This window comes from Microtus pennsylvanicus, chromosome 14, assembly GCF_037038515.1.
Source record: "Microtus pennsylvanicus isolate mMicPen1 chromosome 14, mMicPen1.hap1, whole genome shotgun sequence".
NCBI classification, from domain to species: Eukaryota; Metazoa; Chordata; class Mammalia; order Rodentia; family Cricetidae; genus Microtus; species Microtus pennsylvanicus.
The window spans coordinates 43,011,170-43,038,130 of NC_134592.1; the positions used below are offsets into that span (position 1 = coordinate 43,011,170).

At 44.1% G+C, this 26,961-nt stretch overlaps 2 protein-coding genes across 4 annotated transcripts; one reads left to right on the top strand and one right to left on the bottom strand.

Annotated features, from left to right (window-relative positions):
* Positions 1-542: 542 nt before the first annotated feature.
* Positions 543-18,351, bottom strand: Jkamp (JNK1/MAPK8 associated membrane protein). 3 transcript variants are annotated; one of them, XM_075948598.1, is made up of 7 exons: positions 17,434-18,351; positions 14,988-15,079; positions 14,330-14,484; positions 11,615-11,821; positions 9,217-9,398; positions 4,112-4,188; positions 543-1,380 (listed from the first exon to the last, which is right to left on the bottom strand). In XM_075948598.1, the coding sequence occupies exons 1-7, from the start codon at positions 17,435-17,437 to the stop codon at positions 1,162-1,164; spliced, it is 936 nt and encodes a 311-aa protein (XP_075804713.1). In that variant the 5' UTR covers positions 17,438-18,351; the 3' UTR covers positions 543-1,161. The 3 variants fall into 3 exon arrangements, with proteins under 3 accessions (XP_075804713.1, XP_075804714.1, XP_075804715.1); XM_075948599.1 differs by having other exon boundaries at positions 14,988-15,061; positions 17,434-17,869; XM_075948600.1 differs by lacking the exon at positions 14,988-15,079 and having other exon boundaries at positions 17,434-17,570.
* L3hypdh (trans-L-3-hydroxyproline dehydratase) lies at positions 18,002-26,961 on the top strand. The gene is made up of 5 exons (XM_075948596.1): positions 18,002-18,712; positions 23,464-23,633; positions 25,024-25,146; positions 25,236-25,373; positions 26,426-26,961. Exons 1-5 carry the CDS (start codon positions 18,205-18,207, stop codon positions 26,549-26,551), a joined length of 1,065 nt encoding a protein of 354 aa, XP_075804711.1. The 5' UTR covers positions 18,002-18,204; the 3' UTR covers positions 26,552-26,961.

Consider the following 26,961-nt stretch of genomic DNA (forward strand, 5'->3'; position numbering starts at 1 on the left):
TTTCTAGTCTGTTCCCATGGCTGTGACATGAGTTTCTCCAAGTCTTCAGAGGATGAATGTGACAGCTTACCTATCCAAAACCAGCCACAGGGGAACCAGCTAGGTGTTCCTGTAGCTCATTCCGTCTCAGGGGAACCGGCTAGGTGTTCCTGTAGCTCATTCTATCTCAGGGGAACCAGCTAGGTGTTCCTGTAGCTCATTCTATCTCAGGGGAACCGGCTAGGTGTTCCTGTAGCTCATTCTATCTCAGGGGAACCGGCTAGGTGTTCCTGTAGCTCATTCTATCTCAGGGGAACCGGCTAGGTGTTCCTGTAGCTCATTCTATCTCAGGGGAACCGGCTAGGTGTTCCTGTAGCTCATTCTATCTCAGATTCTTCTGGTTATAAGATCCTGACTCAGAAATGCATTTGAAGAAATAAGATGGGGGGGGGGATATGCATATTTATCCAGCAGACAAATGAGGCATTAATCTTAATATTTAAAAATTTTTAATTACTTCCATAATCGCTGTTGGAAAAAGACTCCATTGTCAGAACACTGAGTTATTTTACAGTTAAACTCTTTATTGTTTTCTTCTTTACAGGAACAATAATTTGAACACGTCTACAACCAAACTGTCTGTCTATGAACAGAAAGCTCATATATAAATTATGCTTTATTTTTGCAATATTACCAAAATACTGTACTGGTGAAAATAAATAGATATTGACAAAAACCACGCTTTGCTTCTGTAGTTGCCCTCACTCTCCATGAGTACGTCTGCCTTTGTAATCCCTTAGCGGAGAAAGCCAAAGGCCAAGCTCACAGGCAGGAGTAAGGATGCCGCAGCGAAGGAGTTCCGAATATACTTGATGCTGGGTTTTCACAAACAGCTGGAAGACACCCAATAGCACAGGTGCACAGAAACATGGCTGACCGGGCTTCCAGTGTGACAGATAGCGTATGGATAGCACAGTACCATAATGCTGTGCGATCTCCGAGTCCAATCACAAGGTCCATTAAATCAAAGGGTAAAAAACAAGCATTAAGATGTCCAGACAATCTTGTTCCCATGTAGGACAGAATGCTATTAATACATTTTAATTTCTTCTTTACTTTTTTTTTATTAAGAATACTTTTTAGGGGTTTTGTTTGTTTTGTTTGTTTGTTAGCTTTATATACTCAGTGTCCATTGGCCCCTTCTGAGAGTATCCGTGATGGTTCGGTAAATTTTGCAGTGAACAGGTAAAACAGGGCTGGTGTCGGTACCAAAGCCAAAAGCGGTAGGTCATGTTCCAGCCTGTCGGCTCTGGAGATGGAGACAATCCCATAGGCGTGCAGCAGCCAGTGGCTGAAGAGAACAATGAGTCTTTTCTTCCTGACCAGGAGATCATAGCAGCTCTATGTGATCGTGTACGAGAAAGAAGAGAAACACAGATTAGCAAAACTCTGCAAGATCACTGTCTTCACCCAGTCATGGCCAAGGACTCTGACTGCTTGAGCTAAATAGACCTCAAGCGCTGCCCCAATTGCCCAGTGCAGCCACCACAAAGGCCCTCAAGAGCCACACTTAGCCACATCTCTTGGTCCTTTCTCATTTACATCACTAATCACTTGGGGAACATGAGCTTCTTCAGAAAGACACGAACTAGAAGAGGAAGTCTACAGTGTATGCTCCCTACGTCCAGGTCTACTGCATCTTCATAAACCTCACCTTCATGATGCTAATGTTTCTAGTATCTGCGGTCTGAGTACATTCAAGACAACAGAAAGACTCACTAATCACCTGATTCTCTTTTCAAATTCAGTGCCGTGTGAGGATGTAGAGAAACTCAAAGGATCAAATCAATATAGAGGTAACATCAAAATGTGCTAATAAACACAGTGAAGGAATTTTCAGTGGGCTACCCTTCAACTTTTTCTTTCAGTTAAACGGCTCATGGGCTCATCTAGAACTGGAGTGTCTTTCTCTGGATTCAGTTCCTAAGAACAGAGCTAACTGAAGAAGCAAACATCCTCAGAGCAGACACTTGGAGACAGAGAACCAAAGGAGTAAGCAGCCGATCTCAAAGAGCATTGCTCATCCGTAAATATGCAGATTTTATTCAAATACTCCAAAATACACCTTGATCTTTTCCTGGCTGATGAAAAGTCAAAATTAATTTCTCATCTTCTCTGATTAAGTCACTTGCAATGCTGATTAGAGATTACAAAGGAGCAATGAGGCTTATCTACAAACCGGGTGAGCTGAACAATCACCGTCAAATCGTTCCCTTCAGTTCCTCCATTATCGCCCCTACCTGAGGCCACTGTGAGTTCCAGGTATGGCCTCACCTCACACTGTCAGCAGTGTATTAGGAAAAGAGGCATCAACAACCATCTCTCAAAAGAGTTACCTTGTTTTCCCTAGTGTCCTTTTGAGTATAAGAAGTTCGAGAAAACACACGTTAACTGCTGTGAGCAGTAGATTCACAGCACTTCATGAAGGGTCTATGAACTGGGTCTTTAAATTCTTGGGAGGTCTGCTCCAGATAAAGCTTTGCAATCAGCCTGTAAAGGTACTTAATGGAAATTGTGCGATTGTGCTGTCTTAAGATAAACAGAATCTAAAAGCCACATAATTGGAAAGAAAATTACAAAAGAGATGCACAAAACTGCCCATTTTGATTAAAAGTTTTATGAATATGTCTGTCCTAGTTAGAATGTCAAATATATGATTGTTTCTCTTTTATTGCTCATACTGTAAACAAATAATACCTTAGTCCTTAAAAAAATATTTAAAAATGTGATGGTAGGCTGTTCTACTTTACAACAGTGCCTACCTATCAATGAATCAAAGTACTTGTTTTTGGCCAAAAATATTCTGAATTCAAAACATAATCAGGAACAAGATGGCTCAGTGGGTAAAGGCAGTTGCCACCAAGCCTGACAACCTGAGTTTGATACCCAGGACCCACAGGAAAGAAGAGACGTGAACCACCCCTCACATGTACACTTAGGCTTGTGAGCACACATACATGCACACAACTAAATAAATAAAAGGTTTTAATGAAATAATTTAAATTTACTATAACAAAATTAAGACAATATATACAATGTAAAACTTTTAACATTTAAAAAGTAAGGTTCCTCGTTTGTTCTGGCTTGTTTTATGTCAACTTGACACAAGCTAGAAGCATCTGAAAAGAGGGAGCCTCGGTTGAGAAGACGCCTTCGTAAGACCCAGCTGTAGGGCATTTTCTTAATTGGTAACTGATAGGGGTGAACCCAGCCCATGGAAGGTGGTGCCAGGCCTGGGCTGGTGGCCCTCAGTTCTATAAGAAAGCAGGCTGTGCAAGCATGGGGAGCAAGGCAGAAACTAGCACCCTTCCATGGCCTCTCTGCATCAGCTTCTGCCACCAGGTTCTTGCCTGTTTGAGCTCCTGTCCTGATTTCTTTCTATGATAAACAGTGATGTGGAAGCAAAAGCCAAATAAATCCTTTCCTCTCCAAGCTGCCCAGGTCATGGTGTTTCATCACAGCAATAGTAACCGTAACTAAGGCACTCATTACAGTGGTGTTTCGCGGAAATATTAAAAATTTACAAAAGGCTTATCACAAAGAGCCAATCAGAACTAAAGTGCTAGTACCGATGTAATCAACAAAACAGATATTGTAGGGCAAAAACATCCAAACCAAAGGCGAAACTGAGAGGAGATGCAGCTGGTACGTAATGAATAATCACGGACATCTCTAGTAAACGGTAATTTAGAATCAGTTCTCTGTGTAGTGAAGTATTTCTGTGTGTCTTTCAAAACAGTATCAGTGAACTTTAATACGTCGATCGGTAACTGCATTTCTGCTACATGGGTAAATCCTGTAAGATGACTTTTCGTCATCTTGTTTGGTAGGAGTGCTGACTACTTCCCTAATTTTCCAAGAAAAGATACAATGCCGCCGACATAACCACCCATAAAATTATCGAAAGAGGTACAAGTGACATTAATTAGCCAAGAACCAATGAATCAACTGCTGTATCTTACCATCTCCTATGTACTTACCATATCATATGCACTGTTCCTTTCAATTGTCAATTTTTATTCAAAAGAAAAAGTAAACCTAAAACCGTAGCAACGGAAAAGCAATTTCCTACCTCTATTTCAGAAGCAGACATGTACACGGCCAGAGTAACCAAAGACAGCACTAATATAATGTACGGGAAGGCATAATCTAAAAAAACAAACCCGGACACTGCATTAGAAACTGACAAATGAAACCAGCAGCTAAAACACAGCCCTTGTGAATTCCTTCTCAGCCACTTCAGAGACTTGAGTCCTATCACCCTGTGACAGCCAATTCTTTGTGAATTATAAATATTTTTGGCCTTCTAGGCCACACAATCTCCATCTCAACTCCCCGACTCGACAAATGTTCATGCAAACAGCATGGGACACACGTAAATGGGCAGCTAGGCCTCTGTCCCAATAAAATTTCATAAACAACAAAATATGAGTGTCATATAATTTTAACAGTATAACAAATTTGTTTTTTAAGTTTTTCTCAAACTCTTAAAAATGTAAATCGATCCCACACCTATGAGAAGCTAAGAGATTTGATCCAGCTGAAAGATTAATTGAAAAGAATCAAGTTCTCTCCCTTGTGTAGAGAATGCTACGAGGAGCTAGGTGCCAAACAAGATAATAGAGAGAACACTCAAGTTTTCTGCTTCACGGGCCAAGAAAGAAGGCTTGGTTGAGAAGACTATTCTTAAGAGTAACCAGCTGTCATTGTCTTTAGAAAAGTTTATTTGTCATCCCACCTTTTGGTTGTCTTCCTAGCAAAATTCTGCTAATTTCTATTTCAAATACAATACAGCAATAATATCCTAAGCAAACACTTTCCTTATAGAACATGTTTCCCTTTTTCTACTATGTCTAAGTTAAAAGAACACAAAATAGGCAAATTGAGAAAAAAAATGTCCTGAATTATTTCTATACAATTATTTTAAAATAACTTCAATTTACAAAGCTTCCAATTATTCTACAATGCATATCTAGAAGAAACGTAATTTTGGATGTAGTGGCCAGAAGCCTCAATTATCAATTTAGTTTAGAATTGAGTTAATAACATCTATAACTTTTTATGTTAGGGATTGTGCCCTCGAACAGCCACTACAAAACAAAACAACAACAACTACAAAAAAAACCTCACTCAAAGTACACATAAATAACAATGGTAACTATATGCGATTATGATCTCATAAGAAAATTCAAACTTCTAGGGACAGACGGGTACTACTGGGCCAGACACAGACTTAAGAGCGGTTCTTACAGGCTAGGATGTAAAGCAACCTGAGATCTTGTGCACCTGGACCTGGGCTAGGGCCTGGGAATCACCATGTTCTCCCTAGTGGGTCAGAGGGAGATCACACTGAAATACTGGCTAAAGAACCTCCTAAGCATTCCCAGCCCTTTCCTCCCTAAGGCCATAGATCCCCAGTGTGCTAAGCTACCAGCTACCAGAAGCTTCCCCATGTACTATGCTCATGAATTTGGTATGCACCCTCTGTGACTAATGCAGAATCCTGCAAAACAAATAAGAACTGTTTGATCTTCCAAATAAGAGTGAAGGCTTGTTAGCAAAATTTTCAGTCTAATGTTCCTCCAATGGATCTGTCATACTTTACATACTATTTTATAAAATAATTTACAATAGCTGTGATTTAAGAACAATACTATCTGGTTATCTCCTTAACATTCCCAATCATTTCCTTATTTCCATAGCTTCCCTCTTTCTTCCAGCTCCTAAGAGCTTCAACACAGCACCAAAAGTTAGTTACTTTTAATTTTATTTAATTTGCACATTTTAATTTCAGGACAAAACAAAAACAATATACAACATCCAACCCCACTCTTAGGTGAGGAAGGTGATTTTCCTGCCTTCGACACAAAGGACAAAAGAAAAAGAACACTAGACATTAGCAGAGGAAGCGGGGTGGGCCAGGGCCACCCAAAACTTCTGCGGGAGCAGTAAGAAAACTACATAGAGGGGGAAATGAAGCATCCTTATCATACTCAAGCAGGGGACACTATCAGGAACAGCAACACTGGGCTCCTCCACTGTCACCGCATCTTTGTGAGTGACTAGACATCCATGATCAGGGGATGGGTTTGGCTGGAGAATGTCTGGGGAGCCTCAAGCAAGAAGCCAGAAGAGTTCTAATGGCAGTGCCCCAGATCCTTGATCACCTTGTGAGGCTCAGCCTTCTATGGGGTCTACACAATAAGGTGGTTGGGGCTGATCTCCAGGCGCCCTTTGGCTGTCAAACAGCCCACTACAGAGCTGTCTCAAAGTGCCTGGGCCCTGATCTGTTCCACATCGGCCTGAAGGTCCCTGTTAATACATCAGGATGAAGACAAACGTCTGGCAGAGACAATCACCTCCTCAACCTTTTTACCCAAGACATCTTCCATGAGTGTGGAGATGTTCTCAAACTCCGCCTTCCTCCCTCCTCCTCCTTCCCCTTCTCCTCTGGTAGCTCCTGATGCTACTTGGTCATGGAGACCAGCCCCCTCCCATCTCCTCAAGCTGCTGCCTCCAGAACTGGCCAATGAGGCGTCACTTAAAGATCCATTTTGTGTTCTCAAGAGCAGAGTTGGCCAGCTTCTCTTTGCTCTCACTGGAGTATACAGACTTCGGTTTCCTTCTTGTAGACGCGTGCTGACAGAGACGTGTTCTGCAGGCTGACATGGGTGGCAGAGAGATCAGCAGCTAGAGAGAGGCATCACGTGGTGGCTCCTCATGGATTCCAGGTTTTAGACTCTTAGGATGCCTCACAGAATCACTGATGGTTCTTTGTTTTCTGGCAGCTCACAGATGAGCTCGAGGCACTTGCTTTTGTAGAGATCTTCAAGATTTTGCTCTGTTGGAACATCTTGGAAGATGTTCAGCCAACAATGACACAGATGTAACCAAGCTATGTGGGCACCAACTCATCACAGCACATCATCACATGAGCACATGGTGAACCCAGAATTCAATGTTACCACATTTCTCATTCTTAAAGAGGTCCAAAGCTTGCCAAGGGACCAATAGCAACATGCAGAATGCCATCCTGACTACAGAGACGTGCTTGACTGCTGGGAGGCCTTGCCAGGCACTGGAAAAGCACTTACAGAATCTGCCACATTCCCCGAGAGGGGTCGCCAGAATCTCTGTTCTAAATGGGCACAGTTGTGCTCCGCTTTTCCTGATGAATGCATGCATCCTTAATTCCCTTCAATTCTTTTTCTTATCCTTACCGTGGCGTCATCTTCACCTGACCTCCAGTCTTAGGCTTCTCTTCACTACCTTTGTCTTCCTCTCTATTCTCTTCTTCTTCATCATCACTCCAATCCTTCTCTTCCTCCTCCTCCCATAGAGGACAGGGTAACTGGTTAACAGTGAGCGCTGTCTCACGACCTCCTCTAAGTGTTCTGTTGATCTGTCTTCTTTGGGATGGATCACTGTGGTCCTCAGTGCGTTCACCCAGGTCTACACAGTCAGTGAAGGTTCCACCCGCACAAAACTCGCGTGCACGCTGCTCCATCATCAATGTGCTTTGTGACCACAAACACTTCCTTGCCCCAAGATAGGCAGAATAAAGTCCAACACCAAACTGCTCCTTCATGGATAGCTTCCATGAATATTTTGGTCAGACTTAGCAGTGGTTCCCAAATTATCAATAAGCTCAGCCTTGATCACGCCAACGCCTGAGTCCACCAGGGCCAGAGTGTGCTGAGGGCTGACGACAGCAATTGTCAGTTCTTTACTGCTGTCCCACTTGGAAAGGTCTATTGGGCTTCTCTAGTGAATCTTGTCCAAGGATCAGGAGCAGGAAGGATTCTACAGGAAAATTTCCTTATTGTAATAGAAAGTATTAATTACAGAAGAAACAAGATGGTAGTTACTTGCCTGAAAAGCAATGTCTCTCCCTCCCCTTTTTCATGGTGTACTTCCTCACACATCCTGAAGATTCTAAAATGGAAGTCTGGTGCCGTCACTCTTCTGCCTCAATCCCTGTAAGGTTCCATGGTAGCTTGGGTGAGAACAAACTCCACTGGTTTATGGCTGAATACTTGTTCCAGTTGGTGGTCCCACCTGGGAGGCTTAAGGGGCGTGTCCTTGTTGGAGGAAGTGTGCCACACCACTGGAGGCTGGCTTTTCAAAGTTTAAAGACTCCAGCCATTTCTGCTTCATTCTGCTTCCTGCTGGCACTTTTAGAAGTGAGCTCTCGGCTATTCTTGCTGCCATATCTGCCACTTGCTGCCACAATTCCCCGCCTCAATGAACCCTTAGCCCTCAGGAACCTTGAGCCCAGATAAACTCTGTTCTGTAAGTTGCCTCGGTCATGGTGTTTTATCACAGCAATAAAAACTAATAAAGTCCCAATACTCTAGATCCCAGAGCCTAGAGTGAGAACAGCTGTCTGGCCCAGCAGGCAACCACTGAAGTGGGTCACACTAACAGGGACCGCTAGGAGCTGGATGGCGCCTGTGTTTTCGGACACTGAAAGTGAGACAGATGACCTGTGAGCTAGACCGGGAGGAGGGCCTGTAGCTACCAACTTCCTCTTCCAGTTTCACTTTCACCTTGGACCAAATTACATTATCAAGCTGTAGAATCCCTATCCCTGCCTCTGGGCCAAGATGCTTGTCCTTGGCTTTTGGGAAGACTTCTTAGAAAAAACATAGGAAACCTGCACTGTTTATGGAAAATGGAAATGTACTCAAAGGTACCCACTCTGCCCCCCACCCCTGCCAGTGTTTCTTTGGCTATCTAGAAAGTATCTGCTCTACCTCCTAGTACTATGTAAGTCACCTTACCTCTTGTCCTTCTGAGATACAGTCCAACCTCAAGAGTTGCTAAATGAATGTTTAACACACAGACTTCCTTTTAACTTTATAGGAAATATTTTTATAAAGGAAATTAAAAATCTAAGACAACAGTACATAATACTTCTTGCCAACATAAAATTTCATCTACTGTATATAAAAAGCTACTTTTTAAACTTTCATCCTAGAATTTTTAAATCTTACAGTTTAGTTACAACCTTCAGCCTCATTCTGTTGAGAAACTCTAGTCCACTCTGTTTTTAATAACACCACGTTTCAGCAAAAATCTACAGTAAGGTTTGCCTTCAAAGGTTAAAGGATGACTTTAGAGAAAACCTGTGAACTTTAGTTAGGAGAAGACTGATTTTTCACTCATCAAACTTACACAAGAGGCCTCCACCCACGGCCTGCAGCACGGTCAAAATGGGGAAGAAGTAAAGAGCAGCATAAACGCTTTTGAACCGCTCCGACTTCCCTAGTCCGCAGGCGATCTTCTTCACCAGCAGAGGCCGGAGGAGCATCATCAGCATCAAGCAGAATGCGTAATAAACAAACACGATGGTGTACCTGCAAAATGAGGGATGTCTCAAGATCTGTCCAATATACTTCTACCCTTGACGTTCTTAGATCAAAGTTCTTAAAAGAAGGCTTAAAAACACTGTAAGTCTACCCATTAAGATACTGAGACTGGCGAAAGGGGGCACAAGCAAACACATACATGGTTTTTTTATTTATTTGAAAATACCTCAATAATCCTAAAAATGGTGTTGGAGAGATGGCTCAGCATTTAAGAGTATTTGCTGATTTTGCAGAGAACCTGGGTTCATTTCCCAGCACCCCTAAGGCAGCTCACAATCCTCTGTACTCTGACACCCTTTCCCAGCCTTAGCAGGCACTGCACACATATGATACAGACATATATGCAAGCCAAATGCCTATACACATAAAATAAGGTAATACATCTTAAATAATAACTTTAAAAATGTTTATATATTTTAGAGCATTTTACTTATTTGGGGAGGCATTATACACGTCTGTATGCAGACATGTGCACCCACGCAGGTATCAGTAGAGGCCAGAGGGTTATGTGGGTGTCTTTTGTTCACTGTAATTGTTGAGACTGGCTACAATGGATGGTTACGGAGCCCCTGGCAGCCTCCGTCTCAGCCTACGTGAAGTGGTACTTCAGGCTGCCTCACCCAGCATTCTATATGAGTACCGGGAATCTGAATCCATGTACTCACTTACACCACTGAGCCCTCTCCCAGCTCAAAATGTTTGTATTTGTAGACCCAGAAGTTTTACTTGTAGAAATTTATCAGAGAAACAATCAAAAATAAACAAAAAATACTTTATTATTTTTGTTTATTGGAGTTTATTGAATAAGTTATAATAAAGAAAACTAATAAACAAAATATTCCACAATAGCAACGCAGTTAACTTTATGGTAAACTCGTACTTGACACCACACAGCCATGAAAATAGGCAACATACAGCATGCTGTGGGATAATCCTCTTGTACACACACTGTAAAGATTTGTCACTTGTACTGTTTTAATAAAACTTTAATTAACCAGTAGCCAGGCAGGAAGTATATGTGGGGCAACCAGGCTAGGAGAATTCTGGAAAGAGGAAAGGCAGAGACGCAGTCACCAGACTCAGAGGAAGCAAGATGAGAATGTCTTACTGACAGATACCAAGCCATGTGGCTAAACACAGATAAGAATTACAGGTCAATTAAAGTTGCAAGAGTTAGTAATAAGCCTGAGCAATAGGCCAAACAGTTTAAAATTAATATAAGTCTCTGTGTGTTTATTTGGGACTGAACCACTATGGGACCAACTTTCATCTACAGATGCATGTGAATAAGGTATCTCAATCAGTATGATTGGATATGTCAATTAAAAGAATAAATAGTGAAAGTTTAATATGAACAAAAAAGACAATAACTTTTCATAATTCAGGTAAGTAGTTTGAACTATGGATTTGATTAGAATTTGACTTTGAAAACTTACCTGTACTATAGAGAGATAGCAGTTAAAATGGTAGAAAGCTCTTACAGAAGATCCAAGTTCGGTTCTAGCACCCATGTCCGGAAGCTTACTACCAAATGTAACCTCATCTCTAGCTTGATGGCACCACACACATGGCATGCATCCACACACACAAAAATACACATAAAGGTAAATCTTTACTAAAGTTCATTACTGTTATGTATGCACGTGTCCTGGTGTGTGTATTAACACTTCATCTCATTTAAGTACTAACAAAAACAACAAGACAAGAGAAAGCAGTGACAGCTTAAATCACCTAGAGAGGATTCTGGAACGTGCAATTAACTTTATCAGCACAAAACAAACCTCTATGAAACATAGAAAACATATTCCTAGAATTCTATGTGTGCATGTATTGTTTTTTTATGTCCAAACACTTCCCCTTCTCTCACTAAGATGTTCTGGGCTGACAATACAATTTAGGTGTTGGGCTTATTGTCAAACTTTCTCTGTCTCTCTCTCTCTCTGAGCATGGCAGTACGTATCTGGAATCCCAGTCCTCAAGAGGCTGAAGCAGGATAATGAGATTGAGGACAGTCTAGTCCATATAGTGAGACTATGTTTTAAAAACAGAAATAATGTTTGCTCCTATTATTCGCTGTATGCCTTCAGAGAAGAAAACAATTTCTATTATCTCTTCCCATACCCAGAAGCTTACAATGATCTATCTGTCGCAATCAATGGAATCTATAAAAGTTCTTTCTCAGTGGTCTTGGGAGAAATACTCACAGCGGGTAGACTGCTTCGTGGGTGCAGTGCACTGTGGTCACGTAATCTGGACTCGGGTTGTAGAGCATTGTGTACCAATCGGACAGCATCAGTACTCGGCAGGAACGGATGTAAAGGACGCCCACTGGGTCACTCACGAGCAAGGTGATGATGGCTGCCACACTGCACTCAAACAGTGCAGTGATGTGCTGGAAAAGAGCACTGGAGCTGGAGAGACAGGGGCACAAGCCCAGCACAGTCAGGCTTCAGTCGAGCGGGCGCACAGCTCAGGATTCGGGGTCTAAATGTCTCAGCTACGATCTGGAAGCTACACTCTCCAAAGATCAGACAAGCCACACATACCAATACCTCAGACAACCTGTTGTTATGGTCTGAAGGTCTGTCCACTCTAAAATTCTTACGCTGAAATACACTCTCTGTGTGATAGTGTCGGTAGGTCAGGGTTGTGGAATCCTCAGGAAAGAGATTAGAATTTTTTTTTGAGGAGGTCAGAAGAACTTTCTCTGTCCCTTCTACCATGTGAGGACACAGAAAGAAGTTGCCATCTATGAAGCAGAGGGCAAGCTCAGCAGCCACCAGGTCTGCATCACGATGCGCCACTTCCAGTTTCCACGGAGGCAAGCAGTGTATTTCTAGTCTAGCAGGGGGCAATGGCTCATGGCTGCAATCTCAGCACTTGGGAGTATCACAAATTTGAGACCAGCCTGGGCTACAGAGTAAGTTACACATTGTCCTGGACTACAGAGTAAGATCCTGTCTAAAACACTAATTAACTAGATTATTAATTAATTGAATAATTACTATTTAGCTAATTAGTCAGTTAATATCTAATTGTTAAGTACCTAGCTAATTAACTAGCTGATTAATTTCATAAATAACCTATGCATATGCATGTATGCACTTATTAGTAAGTGTCTGGTCCTGTAGTCGTCAGAAGAGGGTGTCGGAGCCACTGGTATTGGTGTTATGGATGAGGGGGTCAGATACCCTGGGACGGGAGCTATAGATGGTTACAAGCCACCGGAGCTGTGGACACTGAATACCAAGTCTGGGTCCTCTGCAAGAGTAACAAGTGCTCTTAACCACTGAGCTATCTCTCTAGTCCCTTTTTACTTGTTGAAAGAGAAGACTCCTCAGAGATCACTTCATATCTTGTATTTTCCAGATTTCAAATATTTCGTGAGGGTTACTAGACCTCCTAATTAGCAGAACTGGATTACTTTACAGACATAAAAATACTGAAAGCACAAGTCTAGACAAGCACATACTATATGATCTGGTCTTTGTAGGCTTTTTATATAATTCATTTTTTAAAGTAAAAACCACACCTAATTCCCAATGACAGGAATCTTTTCATCATGTTTCAGTCCATCTATAGTCAGCCACATGATCTACAAAAATAAAGGTGAATTCTGAAACTCATGCACTGGTAGTATTTCGGCCCACGAAGGAGCACATACACGATGGTGGTCCACAGGTCTTTTTCTCTGTGTACCTTGCAGCTGTCGGTGTGTGTGCTCTTGGATGCACGCACAGTCGCAGGGGAGGATTTACTGATCTGTGTCGCTACACCTGATGGGAGACTGTAGTACTTCAGGATCCCTCCTGCCCTTCAGAGAAGGATGCCCCTTTCCACAGCCCTAACTTAGACTCCTTGGCCACGCTAGACTGCTTCAAGTTCCTTTGCACACATAGGGGCACGCTCCATCCTCTCCCTCAAGACATACGTCATCTGTGCGAAAAATCATGTACTCTTTATCATCCGCTCTGGAACTAGGCCCCAGTTTTGTGAACTGTCCTAAGACTTCCCTGTCCCAGGCCTCCAGATCCAGCCCACTCTCAGATCTCGTTTCTCAACCACACCACACTCCCTTCTGCCTCCATAACGCCAGGCAGCGAAGAGTTTGGAGGGAGTGAAAAGACCACAGCAGGAAAAACTCACAAGAGTAGAGGGACAGAAACTGACACCTAAAGAAGAATGTGCTCCCAGCCCCCTCCCCATTCCCTGTAGAAGAACCAGGCAGAAGCTTGTCAAGAACCTCTGCATGCTGCCCCCCACTTTCATCACTAACTTCCCTCCTTTAGAACCCCCACTGGCCACTTCAGGTCACACTGCCATTCCTCCATCTTTTTTCTACCAAACTGTTTTAGCATTTCTTAAGTCTTTTAGGTCCTATTAGGCATAATTTCTCTTCCCATTCTTTGTGACTCCAGATGTTGGCAACAGAGAATCTCACTACATCCCTAAGATGGATTTATATGGTCATCACGTGCCCATCTGTCCTCTCTACTTCTCTCTCTCCCTTTGATCTTCCAAACATAAAATACACTGCTCAACAAATGCACTAACAGTGCACTAGTCAGCTCTCATAATTATACTAGGCCATTAACATTAAATTAAGTTATAAAGTATTTGTTCTAAAACAGTAACGGCTTGTGATCCTAGCCAACTCCTACAGAAACTCAGTATCGTCTTTAAGAAATAATATTCGCTAGCAGAGTCTCATTAACACCTACTAAGATATGCCCTACCATTTCTTTCTCATTTCAGAAAAAGAAATGGGTTGTCCCTTTGAAACAAGTAAAGGGTAATTATTCTTCTGAGTGAGAGTCAGGCTGGGGGTATAGGTTAGCAGAAGATTGCGCACTCGGCATCACAATACATGATCTTTACTCCAACACTAGTCCATCCAGGTACAATCAGAATGTGCTCACCTCTTTTTCCCCGAGTACCATTCAATGAAGAACCAATGTAGGACCAGAGGAAGCATCGCCATAAATCCAAGATAGAGCCAGTCATAAAGCTCGGGGGTCTCTGTGCAAGGCTGACAGTACTTCTGCGCATTGGTCCTCTGGCCTCTTGGACACACCTACAATATGTTAACGCATTGCTTTATACACAAGTAGTATTTTGGGATCATTCTATAAGGGAATCCCATTTTAGTTTAAAGTTTAGTATATATGGATAGCTTTTAAAGAAAATACTTCAAGAAATCCACGTCATCTGTGATGCCTGCAAAACACTCAGTGAAGACTTCTACTTAATTGCTAAAACAGCTAATACTCAATGAAAAACCTTGTAACATCATATAAAAGTTATTGCAGAAGTCTTCTGGGGTTGTCATATCAATTTACTATACAAAACACTTTGATAAATCATTAAATAGTAAGTAGACATTATAAACTATTTTTTAATATCTGTACTATCAAGAAAGATTTAAATACAGTTATCAACATGTCGATATAAACAAGGCTTTTATTAATACCACATTCTTATACATTTGTGACTATATTTAAAACAAAAAGTTCTTCATGCAAAAAGTTTCCAAAGTAAATAGACCTTAAAATAAGATAATATTAACATAGGACTTACCCCACATTCTCCATAGATTTCACTGGAGCCGTTTTTAAATAGTAGGGTCTTCCCACAATAGAGTCCAAGGCATGCTGGTTGAATATCGACAGCTTTTTAAAAACAAATGCCAGTAGAGTAACATCTTTTGTGGTTATAAGAAATTAAAACCTGGTAACCGCTGAACTGGCAGAAGTATCTCAACCTCACTTTTAAAATGTACTAGACAAGTCTTGATGCATTTACTTTTAAGTTCTTTCACGCTGTGACACTACAGGAAATTACCTCGGCATCCTATTGTTCACTCAGAGCCTCCCACCCCAGCCAGCACAGCAGGTTCTAACCCCAGGCACCTAACCCTGAACCCTCCCACCAGCTCCAGGAAGCTGTCCCTAAGACCAGACTTTGGAATTTCATTGATCATAAGCCTGAACTACCTGGGGAGGTTGATTTGTGGAGCCAGGGTAGGAGAGGACGGCAGAATGTTGTCATTCTCCGTGTGTGCACTCTGGCAGGCATACCCCAGTGCCATACATATCACACAACTTAAAAACTGTATGTTTTTTAATTGTCATTGTGTCCAGTTGGGGCATTGGACACACACAGAGACATTCTTTGTTCATAACAGAACATGTAACAAAAGTTTGAAGGAGAAAATTTTAGAATAGAGTGTAGGTCGGTCGTTAAAACAAATCAATTCACCTCCATATAGAAGCATTATCCTAGCTTTTATCATTTCTGCTGAGGGCAGGGGTCATTTTCACCAAGGCTGGAACTGAGCTTCTAACCAACTACCTGAGAATCACTGCCTTGCAATTTCTTAAAGATACGAAGAAAATTAAAAACAGCTCTTTCGAAAGCAAAACCCTGAGGACCTCCAAATCACCTTGGACTTCACCTGGGAGAAATGACTGAAGGTGTCTTTTGAACCAGTGATGCCTGATTCTCCTCACTGCCCAATAACCATATGTAGACTATCTGCTCAAGGGCCCTGAAGGTCCTCAGAGGCTCGAGACAGTGTGGCTGCCTTCTCTAAGAATCTGCCATATACAAATAAGTCCAAACCAATGGTGGCCTACATGTGAGTTTACACACTATTATTATCACTGAACTATAATTTCCTCAAACTTTTCATGCGTCCACAATGTGATTATGGTTATAAGGTCCTTTCTCCTTTCAAATTCCTGTAGACTTGATTGTTTTGTCCTTGCATTTTCAAGGAGAACCAAAAAGAAAAACACAGTCTAAAGTGCCTCATGTTTGATTATTTAAACACAGTCTAAAATGTCTCACGTTTGATATTTTCACTTTTATCAAGTACTTGACATCTTTTTTAACCCATGCTTCTTTATTCTAAAATATTTTTTTTAAAAAAAAGACTTTTATTATGATAGTATTATGTTTTTATGTGTTGTGAGTTTTGCCTGAATTTATGTCTGTGTGCCATGTACCTGCTTGGTGTCTCTGGAGGACAAAAGACCTGGAGGTCAGAAAAGGATATGGGATCCTCAGAAACTGGAGTTACAGAAGATCCCGAGATGCTGTGCAGGTACTGGGAATCAAAGCCTGGTCCTCAGAAAGAGCAACAAGTGCTCTTAACTGCTGAGCCAGCTTTCCAGCCAGTCCCTTAACGTTTTTTGTTTGTTTTGTCACAGCAATTGAATTATAATGAACTAAATACATGAAATGAATTGTTTCAGGTTTTCTGGGAAGTAAGTTAAGGCACCGATGGGCTTTGCATCTAAAAGATCCCAAAACCAAGGCCTGAAAATCAGTACAACAAACAAAAGCAAAGCTGATTTTTCTAAAAAAAAAAAAAAAATCTGTACAATTACGTTTCATAGCCATTGGTGAACCATGGCTAAAATGTTGACCTTGTTTTTTTCTGCAAAAATCTGGCCCTAGTGAAAGACTCTAATGGATTTACATTTGATGCCAAGTGTAGTGGCACACGCCTTTAAACCCAGCACTAGGTAGGCAGAGGCAGGTGGATCTCTGCGTTTGAGGCCAGCCTGATCCACACAGCGAGTTCCAGAATATCCAGGGTTACGCAGAAAAACCCTGTCTCGAAAAACAAGAAGAAACAAACAAACAAAATTTACATTTGAGGTTGAAATAGTAAGTTGTGTGTCAATTTGCTTCTGCTTTCCTGCCCTGCAATAACACCCGCACTTCTAATTCTCCAGTCAACCATTAGGAACGCTTTCCTGGACAAGAAACAAAGGAATGAATGAAAGAACGTAGGAAGAACACAACAAAGCCTCAGCCCTTCCTCCTGCACACCATTCCGGAGCAGACCATCCCAACTCCGGGAGAAGTCAGAGCTGGAGCACAGGGCAGTAAAGGACAAGGGTGCCCGCCCCGCGAGAGCTGTCGGCCGGAGGCGAGCCCCGGGGCAATGAGGTGGAAAAGCAGCAGGCACGAAGACAGAGATCCCCGGCCCCCCGCAGCCTAAGCGACCACTTACCCATTGGCCACACTAGGTTCTCCAGAGAAGCCCGGGGATCAGCCGGTCCGAACGCAGCACCCGAACATCCGGGCCACAGCGCTCCCCGCCGCTCCGCCTCCCGCTAGCCTGGCGATCGCGGTGGAACTCCGCCCCGGCTACATTAGGTTCCCAGTCCCGCCCCAGCAGCGCCGTCTCCGCTAGGCTGAAATACACTTGGTGGACTATCCGGCCTACGATCCCAGGAACCCGGTTTCCTAGTCTAGGCTCGGAAGCGTCTCCGTCCCTTCCGGGTCTGCGCTCAGAGGCTCCACCCTTTCCGGGTTCAGATTCACCGGGCCTCGTCTGGGCAAGGGCAGGAACCGAGGTCCGGCCTCCAACCGAGTCAAGTCTACACTGCCTCGAGCGATTCCTAGACTGGACCCAGAGGTCCCGCCCCCGTTTCCTAGATAAGGCTTAGTAGCCCCGCCCCCGCCCTGTGATAAAGCTCCAAGGCCCCGCCCCCGGGGTGTGGCCAAGCCTCTGGATCTCCACCCCCATGTGAGAACTAGTTTCTAGGCCCCGCCCCCGCCGCGTGTCTAGTCTCCGAGGCCCCGCCCCCGCCGTGTGTCCCTCTCGGAACCCGGTGGGCACGCCCAGTCTAAGCTTCCAGGCTCGTCTCCCGGTGGTCTCTGCTCCGACTCCTGGCCCTACGGTTGCCACCGGCCTTGCGCGTTCTCCCGTGGCGTTTGACATTTATCCCCAGCTTGGAGAGAGCACTACTGTGCTGAACCGCAACCCCGGACGCAGACAATGGAGGCGGCGCTGTCAGTGGCCCGGCTGCCTCCGCACGACCCGAGGACACCCCCACTGTCGGTAGTGGATATGCACACGGGCGGCGAGCCCTTGCGCATCGTGCACGCCGGGTGTCCGGAGGTGGCCGGGCCCACGTTGCTGGCCAAGCGTCGCTACATGCGTCATCACCTCGACTACGTGCGACGGCGGCTGGTGTTCGAGCCCCGCGGCCACCGGGACATGTACGGGGCGGTCCTGGTGCCGAGCGAGCTGCCCGACGCGCACCTGGGCGTCTTGTTCCTGCATAACGAAGGCTACAGCTCCATGTGCGGCCACGCGGTGCTGGCACTGGGCCGCTTCGCGATTGACTTCGGACTGGTGCCTGCTCCCCCAGACGGCGCCCGGGAGGCCCAGGTCAACATCCACTGCCCGTGCGGGCTCGTGACCGCCTTCGTGGCATGTGAAGGTGGCCGCAGTTGCGGTCCTGTGCGCTTCCACAGCGTCCCGGCCTTCGTCCTGGCCGCAGGTAAAGGGTGAGACCCTCTAGGCCCGGTGTCCAGGGACACACTCCGGAGGAATCTAACCACTGCTCTTTGCTGAATAAACCTGCGCAACTAACCCCACCCTGCTTGCCTTAGCAATTCATAAAAAGGTAATTCCAAGTTACTGCAAACACGCCTCAGCGTCTTGGTGCAATTCAGTTATCTTGCCTAACCATCCAGGCAAAGCCTGGGGGAGCTTTGAGTGGAGTGGTGAAGAAGGCTGTGCTTCCTTTACACAACTCCATACTTGGCAGGCAGGCAGGCAGGCAGGCAGGCATCCGTAGAGATTTCACAGTAGAATGAAGTTAAGAGCAGAGGTCAGTGAGTTCCAGTCTAGCTTAGAATATGCTCGGTAAACACATTTCTCCTAATAAGTTACTTAACATGACCTGTCTTTCCCCGGCTGCTAAGTGCCTTCCCTCTGCAGGAAGAATGTCATTCTAGGCCAGCATGAGCGACAGGGTGAGACCCTTTGGCTTTGAGGAAGAACTAAATGACTGGGAAGAACTATATTTGCAGGGGCAGATATTTGCTGCTCTTGCCTAAATCCACAAGTTCACAACCCCTCAGATCCCTGGCTGAGTCTGTGCCTTCATTCATTTCCACAGGTTCTTAGGGTTAAAAAGGAGCACATAAAACATTCTTCGGATTTTTTTCTTTTTATCATGTGGACGGTTTTGTTTTGAGATAGGATCTCATTCTGTAGCCCTGGCTTGAACGACACCCTGGCAACTTCCATTAACAACTTCTATATTGGGCCTGGCCTCCATCGCAGAGAGATCTGCCTGCCTCTGCCTCCTGAATGCTGGTAGAATTTTTTTTAACATATCTGAAAAAATACTCATCAAGAAACAGAGACTTCAAGATAGTGGGCTTGTTGTTTCCTGGACGTACAGAAACATGAAGAGGATTTCCGTATTCCCGAGAATAGGTCTTTGCTCTCTCTGCAAGCAGGTCATCTGCAGAGGAACAACCCTCTTCTGAACCACCTGGCAGCTGGCGTTTTATCTTTTATCCCAGTTGTCCTTCTAGCACAAATGGTTATCAACCTGTGGGTCATAGCCCCCCTTGGGGTTGCCTGGCCCTTTCACAGGGGTCTCTTTTTTTAAATTTATTTATTTATTAAAGATTTCTGTCTCTTCCCCTCCACCGCCTCCCATTTCCCTCCCCCTTCCCCAATCAAGCCCCCCTCCCTCGTCAGCCCAAAGAGCAAATCAGGGTTCCCTGCCCTGTGGGAAGTCCAAGGACCACCCACCTCCATCCAGGTCTAGTAAGGTGAGCATCCAAACTGCCTAGGCTCCCACAAAGCCAGTACATGCAGTAGGATCAAAAACCCATTGCCATTGTTCTTGAGTTCCCAGTAGTCCTCATTGTCCGCTATGTTCAGCAAATCCGGTTTTATCCCAGGCTTTTTCAGATCCAGGCCAGCTGGCCTTGGTGAGTTCCCGATAGAACATCCCCATTGTCTCAGTGTGTGAGTGCACCCCTTGGGTTCCTGAGTTCCTTGCTCGTGCTCTCTCTCCTTCTGCTCCTGATTTGGACCTTGAGATTTCTGTCCTGTGCTCCAATGTGGGTCTCTGTCTCCTTTCATCGCCTGATGAAGGTTAATATTCAGGGGGATGCCTATATGTTTTTCTTTGGGTTCTCCTTATTTAGCTTCTCTAGGATCACTAATTATAGGCTCAATGTCCTTTGTTTATGGCTAGAAACCAAATATGAGTGAGTACATCCCATGTTCCTCTTTTTGGGTCTGGCTTACCTCACTCAGGATAGTTTTTTCTATTTCCATCCATTTGCATGCAAAATTCAAGAAGTCCTTGTTTTTTACTGCTGAGTAGTACTCTAATATGTATATATTCCATACTTTCTTCATCCATTCTTCCATTGAAGGGCATCTAGGTTGTTTCCAGGTTCTGGATATTACAAACAATGCTGTTATGAACATAGTAGAGCATATACTTTTGTTGTATGATAAGGCATCTCTTGGGTATATTCCCAAGAGTGGTATTGCTGGGTCCAGGGGTAAGTTGATCCCGAATCCTGAGAAACCGCCACACTGCTTTCCAAAGTGGTTGCACAAGTTTGCATTCCCACCAGCATTGGATGAGTGTACCCCTTTCTCCACAACCTCTCCAGCAAAGGCTATCATTGGTGTTTTTTATTTTAGCCATTCTGACAGGTGTAAGATGGTACCTTAAAGTTGTCTTGATTTGCATTTCTCACAGGGGTCTCTTAAGAGCCTCACACAGATATTTGCTTCACGATTCATAAGGGTAGCAACATTACAGTTACAGAGTAGCAACAGAAATAATTTTATGGTTGAGGGTCACCACAACTTGAGGAACTGTATTAAAGGGTCACAACAGCTGGAAAGTTGGGAACCTCTGCTGGAGAGAGCCTCAGCCTGCCACTTGTGGGGCCCCTGTGTCCCAGGATAGCGATGAATGTGGTCCAACAGAAAATTGAAAGTTACTGAAAACATGGAGTTGTTGTTTTTAACGGCTTACCTGTTTCTTATTGTCTCTGGGGTGTGTGGCTCTCTAGCATGAACTTTGCCACAGTGGAAAGTCGGATACACTTGCAGGATTGAGGTTTTCAGTGCATATATCTAATATGTGACTGGAAGTGAGCTGGGAGCTAATTTGGTCAATCCAGGAATGAGGTTACATAACACTGCTTTTCTCCCCAGTCTTCGAGCAATGCAAAGCATTCTTAGGAAAGCTGCTCTTGATCCTCCCCGGATAATTAGCCTCCGGATCAGCCCGGGTGTGAAGGACACTGTAGCAGAACAGGCTTAGGGTAACCTCAGTAGGCAAACACCCGTGGGGATGAATGGCTCTGTGGAATTCGATGCCTTTGGGGAGAATGAGTATCACAACCAGGCTGGCACTTGAGGGAGACCATTTATGATTTTAGTTTTTGTTTTTGTTTTTTTTTTTAAAAAAAAAAAAAAAAGGAAAAAAGAAAAACAGCCGTTGAACTAGCTGGCTACCTAATTTCTCCCTAAGCAATTCAGGCAGCAGTTTAGAGAGTCCACTCTGTGAGACCTAACAGCTGGCGGCAGCAGCGTTCATATTAGTCCCCGGTTGGTAAGGGGAGGGCTAGCCAAACCTTTAGATACCAGAGTTCCCACCAGCATCCCTGTGTGACAGCCACAGAAGTCAGTGGGCTTGAGTGCTCACACTGAAGCCTTAGGAACAGGGAACCTTGCATCCCCGGCAGCACATAAAAGGCAGAAGGATGGTGTTGGAGAGCCTTTATCTGCCCCTTCCCATCTCAGCGACCGTGTTCAGGAACGTCACCGTCTCTGAAACGAAGGTGCAACCATACACACGGGGGAGGGTTACAGAGTTCACTGCAGCCCATATGATAAGTTACGTTTGTTTTGTTCACTTTATCCCAGGGTTCTACCACAGTAGGCTGTAAATGAATAGGAGTTGAACGATAGCTAAGCAAATGAAATTTGGAGAATGTGCTGATTGGCAATTGAAGCCTCTTAAGAATGCCATTCCTATTGGAAATTAAACTTTGACTTCCACCTTAGCGTTCACCAAAGCCACTAACCCGTGCTGGGTACTCTCTGTGTATTACTGCACAGATTTTCAAAGCAGCTCTGGTAGAGGACGTACAAGTTCCTCTTTCTGTGCAAGAACAGCAAAGCTGTGCCGAGGAGCAGAACCAGGAGCCAGACCCAAGCCTGGCAGGTTCATCCTTTCATCCTCAACATCGTTGCAATTCACAGAGATCCATTTCGATTTTCTGGAAAGCTCGTATATCCAACCTCATTCACAGCATGTGCTGCATTTGAGATTTTGTCTTTCTTGTCTAAGTGAACTTGGGAAGAAAGGGCTGTTTTATTCACCCTGACTCTTAGGTGCCCACGTGGTAGATACTCTCCTGGTAGGTTTGCCCCAGGTGTAACCCGAGGGAAATCGATGTAAAATCCTAGTGATGAGCTTGCGTAGACAAAGGAAAGACGCTAGATTTGGGATGGAGTTCTAAATACAGGTTACATATTTCAGGGGAACGGGCTGGGATGTGAGAGTCAGGGGCTTCTGCGTTTGACTCCAAGCTCTGCCACTTGTGTAGTGGGCTTCTCAGAATTTTGGGAGCGTCTTAAAGCGCAGAACCTGTCTCTCAGCGCTGAAGTAGTGGAGGCAATGTGTCTGGCACATGGAACGTGCTCATGGTCTCTCAATTCCCAATGCCAGCAATTTAGTCATTTAAGAAGAAAAGTGGCAGGCAGCCAGGCATGGTGCTGCATACCTGCAAGCCCAGTGCTGCGGTTACAGGACTTGCTATCACACCCAGCTGATAAAAGAAATCTTCTCTAAAATTTCCCTTTTGGCAGTATAGCTGAAGATGGCCAGTCTGTGAATAACGTTCAAATCCCATTTGAAGCCTTCTCTACTAGTGTGTACTCTTTGTGGTGTTCACAGGTGGCTGTCCCAGAGTTTTCCCGTCTCCTAGTCACCCTCTATGACAACCTATTGAAGGTCCCTACAATAGAACCTCAGAGTAGTTAACGACATGCACATATAATCAAAGAGCAACACAGCTTCAGAAATATTCTAATTGAAGCAAACAACCAATTTAAATAAGAAAATGCACGTAGCCCTCATTTGCCCAACACTTATTTTGAAAATGGATTTCAGTTTCATTTCTTTCTATAGTAAGCATTTCTCCTGTGATTCTTTTTTCCCCTAACAAACATACCTGTAAACGCCTCTTTCAGATCTCACAGTGGACGTTCCTGGGCGGGGAAAGGTGGTGCTGGACATCGCGTACGGTGGGGCATTTTATGCATTTGTTAGTGCAGAAAAATTAGGACTTGACGTGTGTTCTGCAAAGACGAGGGACCTTGTGGAGGCAGCAAGCACGGTGACAGAAGCGGTGAAAGCTCAGGTGAGTCCCCGTGCTACCTTGATGACAAAGGCTCCCTCAGTGCTTAGATAAATACAATGATCACATCCATAAGGAAAGTATGCACCTGCGTCTGTGGTCAGACGAGAGGGCCCTCGCGTGACCCTTGTGAATCCTAGCTTTGACACTGGGAGCACTCGTGACCTGACCGCTGGGGATTTCAGTTTCCTACTCTAAAATCACGTCAGTGTAGGTGGTAAACAACTCAAGAGTATATTCTTTCATTTCTAGCATGATTCTGCCAATCAGCCTTGAGTCAGGACTCATAGATGAAAGAACATTACAATATTTGAAATTACATGCCAGTCTAATTAGTGGTCAGAATAAGTAGCATGATGGTATCTAATATGCTTGTATTGACATGTTATGGGCCCACTTAACTGATGTAGGAGCTGTGGGCCCGCTTTTCGTCCCACCCAGCTCCCGCACAGCTAGCTTTACACCAGAAATAACAACATACAAACCATATTCATTTAAACACTGCTTGGCCCACTAGCTCTAGCCCTTACTGGCTAATTCTGATATCCCAATCAACCCATCTCTAATAAACTGTGTAGCACCGGTCTTACCGGGAAAGATTCAGCATATCTGACCTGGCGGCTTGGTTCATCGTGTCTGCCCGGGAGAGGGGAGCATGGCCTCTGAGCTCACTTCCTCTTCCTCCCAGCATTCTGTTCTGGTTACTCCTCCCACCTATGTTTTAACCTATGAGGTCAAGCAGTTTCTTTATTACTTAACCAATGACCTTCCTCCATCACTTAACAAAGCTTTAGTTTGAAAAAATATAAAAGGTAGAAAAACGAAAATATGTAGCACTGGGCTGGAGAGATGGCTGAGGCGTTAAGAACACTAGCTGGTTTACAACGAACCCAGGTACTCAAGAAGCCAGAAAAGGGCATCAGATCCCCTGGAACTAATTGTGTTCTGTTCTGTTTTTCCCTCTAACTCCAATTGTTTCTTACTTACAAGTAGCCTCTGGATTCTTTTAACTATCCTTTAAAAAAAATTTACTCTGTCAGATTTTCCCACATTCTCCCCTTCCATGGCATGGTTTTAACTCAGGCATAGCCAGCCTGTGGACCACCCATCATGAATTAAGCTCTCCACAGAGGGTGCGTGCTGGGCATGCATATAAAATAGGTACTGCCCATTTAGTTGAGGTTAGATACAGAAGAGTTTCCTCAGCAGGAACTCAACATGAGAATCGTAACTGCAAATAAAACTGCTTGTGTCTGGAGAGTAACGTAATATCAAGCATTTATTTAGGTGATTCTCAAAAATGATACATATTGAGAAAATTAAGTCTGTCATTGACATTATTTCAAAGGCAAAATTTGAATCAAACATTTCACATATGGTCATTTTATTGCAGTTTAAAATCAAGCATCCTGAGAGTGAAGACCTTGGTTTTCTGTATGGAACTATTTTAACAGATGGAAAAGATGCATACAGCGAGGAGCCCACCACCAACATCTGCGTGTTTGCAGATGAACAGGTGGGTACCAGGGCTTCAACTGTTAGACTTGAACCCTAGAACCGCTGGGTAGAGAACACTCAACTCCTGTTGTTATGGTTCTGAAACAGGTCGACAGAAGCCCCACGGGCTCGGGAGTGACAGCCCGAATTGCTCTGCAGTATCATAAGGGCCTTCTGCAGCTGGACCAGACCAGAACCTTCCAAAGCAGCGCAACTGGCTCTGTGTTCACGGGGCGTGCTGTGAGGGTTAGTATAACTCTGCCTTCTTGTTGGGAGACAGAAGGGGTGGAGCTGGGTGCTGGATGAGTTCCTGGACTTGAAAGCCAGCCTGTAAAAACTTCTGTCCAACCATCAATTCTCAAAGTGTAGTGTTGGCACCTCGGGTTTGACCCACTGTGCTTTCTATGAGTCAAAACTATGTTCATCATGATATACTAAGACATGGCTAGCATTGCCCTCGCTCTCTCAGAAGCAGGCAGGCTACACTCTGAGTGATAGCCCAAACGTGAATGACTAAATACAGAAGCAGGTGAGAATCCAGCTGTTCCTATTGAGACAGACAGGAGTGGGCCACTTTTCTCGTTTAAAACTTTTTGGCAACAGTTATTTACAAAAAGTGCGTATTCGCTTCTGTGCATTCATTGCTTTGTAATCAGTTTGTCTTCAAATGAAGCAGTGAACAAATACCTTTAATTCCCAGTAAGTACTGAGAGTATTCCATGCATAAAGAAGAGCTTGTGGAGGTCCTCAAATATTAAGGTGTAAAGGGCTCTTGAGGCCAGAAGATTTAAGAAGTACTGCATTCGAGTTGAGCCTTTTTGGTTTTTGACTTATTCTATGGAAGTATTGTAATTCAAAGAGTAGCACAGAAAAGATGCGAATTGTGAAAATAGAATCTTTGTAATGAAGTCAAATGCAAATGTGCTAACAGTGAATCTGCTGTGCAGCAAATGAAACCTGTTATAGAATGATGAATCTATGTTAGTGGATGAACGTACTCATGGAGAGTCCTTTAACGTAGGAAGCCATCTACCCTAACGCAGCTGTTTTTCAGGATTTGTTTCTGAATACGGAAGGTCCCGCTTAGCAGGCTTCTGGGTTCCTAGTCCCTCTCCCATGTGCCCCCTCTTCCCAGTTAACTAAAACACAATCTGACCCTGTCACCTCCTTAAAAACTTTCCTGTGCCTGAGGGATCAACACTTGGGTTTCTCTGGCTGTAAGAGCCGAGAGCCCAGCCTTCAGGACACCAAACAGCTGCAGTATTTTCCCAGCTTGCTCCTCTTGTCTTCTTTTTCAGGAAGGGAAGTGCGGGGACTTCAAAGCCGTCATAGTGGAGGTTGCAGGACAAGCCCATTACACGGGGACAGCAAGCCTGACAGTGGAAGACGACGACCCCTTGAGGGATGGCTTTCTTCTCAAGTGACCTTGCCCGTGCGCTTTAAGGTTTTCCTTCTAAAGCAATTACCTGTGAGTGGTGTTTCCTCTGTATTATATGAAAATCAGCATCCAGTTACCCATATAGGCTAATTTTATAATTTCTAGAACAGTATACTAAGGCTAAATGCAAGGCATTATTCTTCCTGCTTGCAAACCTTTTGAGCCTAATATCACTGATGTGGCATACAAAGTGCAAAAAATTCAGAAACGTTTCAATCATTAGTATACAGGGCCAAATTAAAACCTAGTTTCTTGATCTATGCTGTGGAAATGGCAGTTCTTTGTGTTAAAGTTTCTTTGGATGATAGCTTCAGTTATAGACCACACAGCAATAAACTTTGTGAGTCTGTTATTTTAATGCTCCAGTTTGAGTGAAATAAAGCCTCCATAAGCAGC